Source organism: Rhinichthys klamathensis, unplaced genomic scaffold (genome assembly GCF_029890125.1).
Source record: "Rhinichthys klamathensis goyatoka isolate OS25496 unplaced genomic scaffold, OSU_Roscu_1.1 h1tg000299l_1, whole genome shotgun sequence".
NCBI classification, from domain to species: domain Eukaryota; kingdom Metazoa; phylum Chordata; class Actinopteri; order Cypriniformes; family Leuciscidae; genus Rhinichthys; species Rhinichthys klamathensis.
Window position 1 is genome coordinate 893,898 of NW_026606818.1, and position 12,228 is coordinate 906,125.

Sequence of the window (12,228 nt, forward strand, 5' to 3'; positions counted from 1 at the left end):
ACGCAGCACCAATCAGGATTGGACAGATTTCATTCATGCTTCAGATGCGTTACGCTAAGGGCGTTCCCAAAGTGTCATACGATGACGCAGTGTCTCGTTCCCTTCTCGGGGAACAAGGGTTACAGTCGTAACCCGAGACGTTTTCTATGTGAATATATTGTAAAATGCAATTTATTCCTGTGATCAAAGCTGAATTTTCAGCATCATTACTCCAGTCTTCAGTGTCACATGATCCTTCAGAAATCATTCTAATATGATGATTTGATGCTCAAGAAACATTTATGATTATGATCAATGTTGAAAACACTCGTGCTGCTTTATATTTCTGTGAAATCCGAGATGCATTCACATTAAACATGTCTCTTTTGATCAAAAGAGCCGAATAAAAGCATTAGCTTGTGGGTTTGTCAGGTTTTACCAAAAAAAAAAAAGTTTTAAAAACACAGTGAAATTAAAGCTTCAAAACTGTACAGAATAATTAGATTAATAAGAAAAAGAAGCAAAATTTTGCCTGATAAAGACCTAAATTGTTCCACAAAAAAAATCCAATAAACTTTTTTGGAGCTTTAATTTCTGTGTGTGAAGATTCATGTTTTTTTATGTTTACAGATTTCCAGTAAGAGATCCAGAAAGGAACCAACTGTGGCTTCTTGCTGCTGGCTTGGATAAGGAGACACCGACAGAGACACTACTAAAGGCCCGAATTTGTAGCGATTAGCGGGGAGTGCGATTTGTCCGGGAGTCGGAATTCGGTACAACACCGGCTCTCTCGGTTGCATAGGTAACATATCACTCCGCCGCTGCTGTAGACTATGCTGATAAATACAGGGAACAAAGTATAAAATGCAATGCGATGAAAGGGTAGTTTGATTTCTAACATTATTCTCTCAACAGACATTTACATCGATAGTCTGGCGTTATAACTGATGTGCTTTTAGTGTACTGTGGAGTGGGTAAAACTGTGTTAATGGCAGGCTAAAACTGGTACCATTGATTCGCGCTAGCCTAGCACCGGCCAACTACGCAACTGGGACGACTGGATGATTTTTTTTAAAAAATGTCTCTACTGATAAATAACACTAAGCCTCACTTGTAAATGAGGCCCGATGTCCAAAATTCCGAACCACCCCTTTAACCCTATGGTTGTGCGTGAGAATCCCAGTAGATCAGCAGTTTGTGAAATACTGTCTGGCACCAACAACCCTGCCACGTTCACAGCCACTTAAATCACATTTCTTCCCAAATCTGATGCTTTGTTTGAACTTCAGCAGATCGCCTTGACCGTGTCTACATGCTTAAATGCCATGTGATTGGCTGAATAGATGACCTAATAAAGTGTACGCTACTCTGTACGTTCGCTCGGGCGGCTACTATATGAGACACGTGTTACACACTGCAGTGAGCTAGATCGATATTAGGCATGGTAGATATGGTACTCGCGGTAAATCAAGAAAACGAGATTTAAACAAAAAGACTAACTGTGTTGAGCTGTATAACAATGATTAGTTTTCTGTCGATAAATTATCCAAAAAGTTGCTCACCTGTCTAATAAAACACATAATATATTAAAGCGTCTTTGGTGTTTCCACTGTTTCTACAAAATAAAACCGGAAACCGAGGGTAACGCGGGTATGATGTCATCGATAGGCGACGCACGGACACGATCCGTATCCTTAAACATTCTTAGAAACATCTGGGATAATGTAAGTACACAAATCAACAAAATATATAAAACTTTGCTCTAGTGGTTTTTGGAAATTTTGATCTTAAAATCTTACATAGTGTGCCTTTAATACATGTCGGCTCCCAATACCAGGGCCGTCGCTAGTGGGGTGAAAGGTGGTGACAATTATAGGGGCCCCCGCTGCCCAGGGGGCCCCACAAAATCCAGCAGGTATACTATTTAGGCCCCTGTTGTATGAATAATTCTAATATTTATATTAGTTGTATGCCTGAGATTTAAATGAAAACCACAAAAACGTGCAATTTGGGTAAATATTTTTCCAAATATCTGCTTCTCTTACCTCCATAAAAATGGTTTAGTCCGACCTAAAGTATTTTTAAATTATTCAGTCAGAGTCAGTGACAAACATCAAATTGTAAGTCCCACCCCAGCTCGTGAACAGAACCAATCAGAGTTGAGGCGGCAGCCTGAAGTTAACGATGAACTTGGTGGAAGAGCAGGAGACTGACTGACTGAAAAATGTCGGGGAAAAGACGGAGAGGGAGGCAAGGAGAGTGGTTGTATCCCAGTCGATCAAGACGTTCTTAAAGACCGGTTATATATTGTTATTTCGCTGGGAATTAGAAAACTTCCGTCTACAGTCTGCCGTGTACAGTCATTTTTTATTATCGGTGCGCGCCACAATCGACCGAATGATTACGTGGTCTAAATTCCTGTCTTTTTACACTATTGAAAATAGAGTTTAAAAAAATTCACACGAGTCACGACGCAATTAATGCATTATGCATCTGACCTGCCGGCTGATGATATTTAAAACATCGAGAAAACACGAATACAACACACTGCACTTGGATGAATAAATGTATTCGCTTTATTTAATAATATTACCAGTTCCATATTATCTTTATTAAAAAATAAGGCAATAAATGGTTTTATTTTTTTAATTAGACTGCATTCTTGTCAATTTCTAAATGTTTACTTTTTGATTTATGAATTATAACAGACTGATGGGGGGGGGGGGGGGGAATATTACTTTTTAAAAATTGGTTTTATTATTATTTAACAATTTCTTGCTTTTTGTTATTTTTTATTAGTTGTCATTTTTATATAAACATTTAACTTTTAAAATAAAGGTTTTACAACAACATCACCATCTTCTGTTATATGTGGGCCTCCATGTTCATCTATTGTACAGTATATGATATTAGTGGAGGGTGGTGGGGGCCCACATCAATATTTTTTCAGGGGGCCCCGAATCCTCTAGCTACGGCCCTGCCCAATACCACACTTAGTACTGTGAGACACACACTGTCCTTGCCATCCACTGACACACTCCTCTGTTCCAGCTCCCTGATATTAAATGTCTCACATCCTCTATCATCATTATACTGCAATTATCTCAGCACAGCGGGAACAGTGTGCCCTACATGTCACAGTCACCAACACACACCCACCGGCCGAGGGAGAGTGTGTTCTAATCTAATTTCAGACCATGACAAGATATATTGTGATTGTCCCATTGTTCTGTGCATGAGACTGCCTGAATCTGCTCTGAACATGTGTGTAATAGACATGCACAGACATACACATGTCTTCTGATGTTGTGTGTGTGTGTGTGTGTGTGTGTTTAATTACCTGCGTCAGCACTGATGCAACTCTGCTGTATCCGTGCTTTGCTGTTGTCCCATGTCTCCAGGAAATGAGTTAACTGGCTCTTAACAGTCGTCATCTCCCCACGAGACGACTGAAGCAGGACCAGAGCCTCCCTGAGACGCCTCTGCTGCTGTATATACCTCGATCTGACACACACACACACACACACACTGAGGATTACTCAAAAGATTCTATTTTATACTGAAGAATACTACATTTCTTCACTACGCTTCTTTTGTGCAAGACAACGATACTGGCTCAGGAAAATGGCAATATGGCAATCTATGAGAAAAAGAGATGAGAAGGAAAGAGAAAAGACAAGTAGAGAAGAAAAGTGACTACATTAAATATTTGTGTTCATTTTGAAAAGAGGAGAAGAGACGAGAAAAGAAAAAAAGACTACATCAAATGTTCGACGAGAACAAAAAGATGAGAAAAGACGAGATGAAACATTTGAGTTCTGTTTGAAGAGGAGACACAAGACAAGATGACAAGAAAAGTTGAGATACAATAAATGCTGATGAGAAAAGAAGAGATGAAATGTTTTAGTTCACTCTAAAGAGAATAAAGTGGTGTGACATTATTTTGAACAAAATCTGGCCAAAACGAAGTTCGTTTCGAGTCTTTTTTGGGACAGCTTGCCAGAGTGAACTTTCAAGACAAGTTTGCTCAATCGGTTGTATAACTAAACGTGATGTGACCTCGCTGGAGCGCTGAATTGCAGAGCTGGTACAAACAGAACCACATCACAATCAGATGCTTTCTTAACTGCTGTTTTCTCAATTTATCAATGTTTTACATATTCATCTAAACGCCCGTCTCAACAGCGTGGACGGCATAGGGATATTCACTAACACTACATCGCTGCTCACTTACTTCAAACTTTTTTTGCCGTGAATAATAATTGAGTAAATTTTGAAGAGAAGAGACCAGACGAGAATAGAAGCAAAGAGACAAGAAAAATCAAGGCGTTTAAGAACATTAACGTTCGTAACAGTGACTTTTTATTGCACACTTTTGTATCTTTGCCAATCTGAGCACATTGATTCAATATTCAATCTCAGTGATATTCATGAGAAATGATTGAGATAATAAAGAAGTCTCAGTTGTGATCTGATTAACAAGTGCAATCAATACTGATCAATGTTGAAATCACTGTTGATTCTGAATCCTTGACATGCTGTGTATCAGTTTTGATCCATTAAATTGTATGTCAAGTCTTTGAACACAAAACTCTAGATATTCAGACATAAGCCTAGATAAATAAAGTTTACAGTTTATGTGTGGGTGGGATATTTGTACTCCTGTTCATTTTAAGCTATGTCTCATTTGTTATGAGTTGACATTTTCTTATAATCCTTGAGTGAGCTGAAGGTAAACACATTTGGTAAGCAGCTGTTTATACAGTCTGCACTAGTGTTGTGATGACCAGGATTAGATGAACATGCTCCTGCTGGACCTTCATTTAGAAATCCATTCATTTTCTATGGGACAGCCTGTGTCTTTTTGGCCTCTCGTAGTTTCTGGCTGGGTGTCAGCAGCGGGTGATTTAATGAGGTTTGTAGATTTGAAGAAGTGTGTCAGTTCGGCTGCACTACATCACACACCCCTCTCATTCCCACCAGCATTACATCATCATCATGAGACAGCGGCTGATAAGAGCTGCCAGAAGTCTCAATGTGGATAAACAGGACGCCAACTCCACACACACACACACACACACACGTATGAAATCTTTTCCGCGACCACACACCAACCATATGCGTATCCATCCCCCCATCCCAGTCTGTCACCACATAAACAAACATACACAAGCACACACTCATCCAGTTGTCTAGCAGTCATGGCAACAGGTAAACATGGCAGTGTTAGGGTGAGACATGGAGACAGACAGTAAAAGAGGCAGAGAAAGAGACAGCGACACAGTGGGAGAGAATCATGGGAATTAATTTTTCATAACAAGGGAACAATGAAAAATGGCTATTGTCAAAGGAGAGGAGATTAGAAGACAAAGAGAGAATTACAGTAAAAAGGCAAAATGAGAAAGACGAGATGAGACGAGAAAAAAACAGGAAATTAAACTAAACTAGAAGATAGGAGACTAGAGGTGGAGATGAAAAGAGGTGAGGAGACGAGACAATGGATGAAATAAAAGAGGGAGAGATGTAAGAAAAGAGATGGCATGAGAAGAGATGAGAAATAAAGAGGAAATGAAACAAGAAAAGACAGTATACTAGAAGAGGAGATGAAAGGAGAGAAGGAAGAATAGGAGAGGAGACAAGATGAGATGAGATGCAAGAAAAGAGATGTCATGAGAAAAGATGAGAAAATAAGAGAAAAAAATTAGATAAGATAACAGACGAGACAAGAAAAGAAGACGAGACGAGAAAAGACGAGACAAGAAGACGAGACATGGAGACAGACAGTAAAAGAGGCAGAAAAAGAGAGAGAGCGACAGTGGGAGAGAATCATGGGAATAAATTTTTCATAACAAGGGAGCAATGAAAAATGGCTATTGTCAAAGGAGAGGAGATTAGAAGACAAAGAGAGAATTACTGTAAAAAGGCAAAATGAGAAAGACAAGTTGGGGTGAAATAAGAGAAGGATGAAATGTAAGAAAAAGAGATGGCATGATAAATAAAGAGGAAATGAAACAAGACCGGATAATAGAAAAGGAGAGGAAAAGAGAGAAGGAAGAATAGGAGAGGATGTTATGAGAAAAGATAAAAAAAAACTAAAAAAAAACTGAGATAAGCTAAGAGGACAGAGACGAAAAAAGAAGAAAAGATGAAACGAGAAGAGGAGATGAGAAAAGAAGAGGAGAGGAGATGAAACGAGACGAGAAAAGAAGAGGAGATGAAACGAGAAGAGGAGATGAGAAAAGAAGAGGAGAGGAGATGAAACGAGAAAAGAAGAGGAGATGAAACGAGGAGAGGAGATGAGAAAAGAAGAGGAGAGGAGAGATGAAACGAGACGAGAAAAGAAGAGGAGATGAAACGAGAAGAGGAGATGAGAAAAGAAGAGGAGATGAAACGAGAAGAGGAGATGAGAAAAGAAGAGGAGATGAAACGAGGAGAGGAGATGAAATGAGAAGAGAAGACGAAACGATGAGACCAGAAAAGAAGATGAGGAGAAACGAGACGAGGAAAGAAGAGAAGATGAAAAAACGAGACGAGAAAAGAAAAGGAGATGAAACGACGAGACGAGAAAAGAAGAGAAGAAACGGGCCAGATCAGACCAGACAGCAGAAAAGAGAGGAGAAGCTGATCGACAGCTGTGTGTCTTTCCTGGAAGCACATCTGGCTCTGCCAGTTAAACTGGACTGACCCATTCAGATTGACCCTTCGTTCTTTCAGTCGTTTTTTCTGTCTTTGTTCGCCATTCCTTTCCTCTCTTCAGTTCTCGTTGCGCTCTCAGGGTTTGAAGTGTTTCTGGAGTGTGTCTGGACAGCACATGGTCTGTTTTTGATGTGTGTGTGTGTGTGTGTGTGTGTCTGGCCAGCTGCTTAAGCCTGCTTTCCCCTGCTTCCCAGCATTCCCAGCCTGACCAGTTTCAGATCCTTAACTTCATCATAACGGTCTTTATAAATCACCTCCCATCATTAAGATTATCAGCATTCTGGTGCTCTTCACCTTGTGATCCTGGATCAAACGGTTTATCCGTCCCGTGTCTTTCTGTGAACCGCTGGGGCGTAGTCTATAATCAGGATATAAACCTTTTGACCGAACAGACTGCTAGACCTCACGCTACACAGACTCACACTACACACGCACAAGCCCCATATGTGGAGCACACTTCACTCCAGAAACCAAATATGCACACACACCAGACATGAAAAGGGCCTTTTAAAGTGATGCTAACGTTACGGCTCGGGGGTTAAGGGGGAAAGACATCTAAGAATCGCACCATTTCATTTTCTCTTTGCTCTGATGACTGAGGCAGTTCAAAGATGAGCTGAAATCTACTTCATCTTTGTGAAGTAGAGAATAAAGGAAGCGTACTTCAGCGCTCATTTTACCGACCTTCAGGGAAAGACTTCTTCTTCAACTACATTTTTATATTTTCTGATGAAAATATGAGTAAAGATTGTCAATGCAAGTAGCCGCCACAATGCCAGGGTGTATAGGGTTGCCACATTACCATTAACATTTACCATATGGACAAAAAATAACACAATCAGTCAGATTTGTCTTTAACTTTGGCCCAAAATAAGAGAAAACACAAAATTAACAATCAAGCACACACAAAATTTGAGTGTATGGAGATGTCGAGAGTGTTTGTAATCCTAACTGTACAAAAATAATGTTGACTGGGATTCTAACACCCTTTCTTTTTTACAGAATCCAACTTTTTTCTGGTGCGGGTTGAGTGTCTCACCTGTCATGTCCACTAACCTCATTTTTTCCATTTTATGGTGGGTGGAAACCAGCATTAATGTGCAATAAACCCACACGCATCTTGGAGTGTCGGCCAATTACTGGTGCTGGATTACTTATAATACTATTGTGTGTGTAATATTACTATGACATCAATATTTCAAATTTTTTAATACCGTATATTGCTAGAAAGTCGTGGGTGGTTGCCAGAGCATTGCTGTAGTTAAGAGGTTGCTTACAGGCTCAAGTCAAACGATTCCACACTGATTTCACCATTTCAAGTAAGAAATATGCCTGCCCATCCACTTTTAATATTTAAAGGGGTTGTTGATTATGATTTCACTTTTCTAACTTTAGTTAGTGTGTAATGTCGCTGTTTGAGCATAAACAACATCTGCAAAGTTACAACGCTCAAAGTTCAAAGCAAAGGGAGATATTTGCTTTTAAAGAAATCGTTTTTAAAGGACTACAACAAACGGCTGGTAGGAACTACACGAGCTTCCTCCCGGGTTAGTGACATCACCAACCCTAAAATTTACATAAGCCCCGCCCCCGGGAACACGCAGTCCATGTTGAGAAGAGGAAGAGCTGTTGTAGAAGAGCACATTTGTGAGTCAGCTCAAACTGTAGCATCCGTCTTTTCAAAGTCACTCTGTGTGCATTTCACAACAGTTCCTATACAAGCGATTTATAGATTATCCTGACAGAAAATGCTAATTGAAGATAGTTAACTCCACATCAGCTACATAAACTCATCAACTAACCATTCAGAGATGTCCTGGTGCATTCTACATGTTGTCACTTCTTCTTAGTCTCTCCATCTTTGTCTGACTCCAGTTTAAACATAAAAGGCAGAAAAGTTTCTGACATTTTAGCGTGTGTCTGCGTGAGGTAATCAGAGCTGCTAACACACACACTCTTGAAGCTCCGCCCACTGTGTCGGGAGCTGCAGCTCATTTGCATTTAAAGGGACAGACACAAAACTGTGCGTTTTTGCTCACCCTCAAAAAGTGACAAATTTAACATGCTATATAAAAACATCTGTGGGGTATTTTGAGCTAAAACTTTACATACACACTGGGGACATCAGAGATTTATTTTACATCTTGTTAAAAGGGCATTATACCACCCCTTTAATGGAAAACTAACTTGGCCTTCTGTCCTCAAGAGGCTCGAACCGGAAGCTCAGCTCAACCCCCCTATAACGGTACTGCGTGAGACAATGATAGACAGAGGAGGTGGAGGGATGCCGGAGGAATTGTCGCTGGGACAGTGCAATATATACTTGTAATGATGATTGACAGAACTGAATTACAAAATTGTTAGGGGGTAACAGCTTATGGACCCAGAACCAGATATGATGAAAGAAGACCAGTGGCCGGTTTCACAAAGATAGACTTTGACTATGGCTTAGAAATAGTAGATAGTCAGACTTCAGATAGACGTCTAAATCAGACCATTGCACAAAGCACTTAAGACTCTGACTATCTTAAGTAGGACTACACTGCAATGCATTCTGGGTAAAATAAGACACTTTTCAAAACAAAAAACATGGCGGATCGAGTAAGCGCATTCATCCGCTCAGTGCAGTTTACCCCAGCGGAAAATATGTGTTTGTTGGAGGAGTATAACACTTACAAGGACATTTTACTTGGGAAATTTAGCGGAGAATGTAGTAACGAGAAGAAATGTTTAATTTGGAAAGGGCCATTTTCCCTTTGCTTTCGGCTGTTTGTAATGTAACTGATTGTTACTGTTGGTTGCCAAGGTAACAGAGTCTTAGACCTAAGTTAGCCTGGGTGGTAAGGTGTCTAATTTTTTTGCTCTAAATTAAATCAGTCTTTATTTTTGTGAAACAGTCTAACTTGCATTAGACTAGTCTATGAGCAAATTTTAGACTTGTCTAACACTATAGACCGGTCTAAAATAGCTTTGTGAAACCGGCCCCAGGAGTCGTGAGGTTCAATCAAATAGATACAAATTTACTGAAGAATAGTTTGCAGTTTTATTGGTAGAGCGAGCGTCAAAGTCTCAAGAGGAGGTCGAAAGCCAACTCTACCTTACACAAAATCTCACACCAGTTATACCATTTCCAAGGGCACAAATTACATGTTGACTACTTCTGATTGGCTAAGAGAACATAAAGTCTAAACAATTCCATAATGTATCCATAGATAGGAGGGTAAGTCATTAATTAAGATAGTTGGAACTTCATGTTAATGTAAGTTTCACCCATTTTATCATTCACCGAGTGAAAACCTTAAAGGGATAGTTTACCCAAAAACTAAAATTCTGTCATCAGTCAACCTCTATGGCTTTCTTTTATCAGTGGAATGATTTGAAAGTTGAGTACTGTGTTTCAATGTTTGACTGGCGCACAAAACATTAAATGCTGCACTCCATAAAGTTCTCCACAGCACAGGCATGAAATACAGAGAACGAGAGAAACACTTTAACCATCATGAAACATTACTAGCCCTATCAGCACGGGAACAGAGAATAGAACATTTTGTTTTTCCAGGGATACATTTTGATAGGGTGCAATGTAAGACCACACAAGAGCACTTTGATTATTTCTTGACGCTTTGAGAAATGTGAAAGGCATATATAGGCTACCACAATGCCACACATTCCTATATAATAGGTCATGGCATATCTATGGCTTTCTTTCTTCAATGGGACACAAAACAATATACTTTGAATTTTTTTTTTTTACTGTTCTGTTTTTGAACATACGGTACAATAAAGATCAATAGGGTCAGAAACATCATTGGACCCCATTTACTTTCACTGTATGGACAAAAAAAAGTTACTGAGTAAACCAACGATAACATAATTTCCATTTTTGTCTGATTAAAATAATTGCAAACTCATTAGCTCTTCTCAATGAGTCACATGATTTAAAGTATCATTTATGTCTGTAGTACAAATTGTTATTACAGTACGTTAGGTTTTTTCACATGACTAGTGTCAAGGCTTCAACGCAAGGGTCACGCTGCTTTGACATCAATGTGGAAATATGTTAGATAACATCTCAAAAGGAAGATTTTACGAGGTTTAGGTAGCAGGGAAGTGTGAAGTATGGACAGTAAACAGTGAAAACATGTACTGGAGCTTAAAAGCCTGGCAACTGCGATGCAAAAAGATAAAATGGAGCCGTCAATTATAGTTTACCGAAAAATATGTACTCCGGATGCTCTTGGTGAACTGCCATCTCGGGACGGTCTTAGAAACAATAAAATAAACCAAAAATGAATAACAGGAGATTATGAGGCATCCGAGAGCTCTTTATAGAGTTAGACGTTTTTAAACAAAGCTCTAAAAAAAGACTAATTATTTGAGGAAAATCTCAAACTTAGAAGCAAAGTTAAACTAGTCTTTTAGAAGACAGACTGTACATATCATGTGTTTAGCAATTACTGGCTGATAAAATGTCATTGGCACATGGGGTCAAAACTGAATGATTTAAAAGCTCTTCCGTTTGACTGGCATGCAACACATCAGTGTTAAAGTCGCCCTGTGGTGAAAATCAAGCTTTTAATGTTGTTTATATGCCTATGTGTTGTTTTTAGTATGCTTCAAGACAAACTACGCATAAATTCATGTCAACACCAATGCTAAGAATGTTCTCCTTAAAACTGCAGTGAACCAAAAACGAGGTTTGAAATCGCTGGTGTTTCTGACGTCACAAACTACCTCGTAACCAATCAGATCAACGTGTGATCGTCAACCAGTGGATCTCTGAGCTGAGTGAGTGAGTGAGTGGAGGCGGGGCTCATTTGCATATTCATAGAACTGCATATACTAAATGAGGCAAGGGTGTCGAGTTACATCTGGGCTATTTTAAAGCATGACGTTTGTTTGTTTTTTCAAGGAAAAATGTTTAAATATGTTATTTTGGTGATCAGTTTTAAGGGATAAAATGATTGACTACAGGGGGACTTTAAGACTGCACTCCATAGAGTCCTGCACAACCGGGACAGGACCAAAAAATCAGCGAGAGAAACACTTTAACAATCTTGAAACATTACAATCCCTTAAAGCACAGGAACACAGAATAGAACATTTTGTTTATCCAGGGATACATTTTGATGGGGTGCAATATAAGACCACAGAAATCAAATGTAATATTAACACCCACTATATACACAACGGCACACATTCCAATATAATAGGTCATGACAAAGGCTACGCTCACACTGTCAGGTTTTGGGAATATAAAAAAATAAGTGTAGGCTATTGTGGTTGTCAATACATTTGGTAGCCTAACTACACATATTTATATTAAGTTTAGTGACAGCATGGTGCAATAATTGGTATAGGCTACTGCTCTTATTATTGCTTGATACAAATTTTACAATTTCAATTTAACTCTTGTGGATTTATTCCGATCTTAATTCAATTTTCCGATCTAGATACATATTATACATATAAGCTACAGTAGATGTTAATTTTTCTGAAGAAAGAAAATCGCTCCTGATGCTGTAAACATAGACTATATAGACTACAGCTGGT

General features: G+C 39.1%; 1 protein-coding gene across 1 annotated transcript in view; it reads right to left on the reverse strand.

The window, feature by feature from the left end:
* The window catches only part of lekr1 (leucine, glutamate and lysine rich 1), a 121,345-nt gene that overhangs the window by 80,309 nt on the left and 28,808 nt on the right, over positions 1 to 12,228 (reverse strand). Inside the window, exon 5 of the mRNA XM_056270234.1 lies at positions 3,320 to 3,483. Coding sequence (XP_056126209.1) covers positions 3,320 to 3,483 — 164 coding nt within the window. The remainder of the gene's footprint in view (positions 1 to 3,319; positions 3,484 to 12,228) is intronic.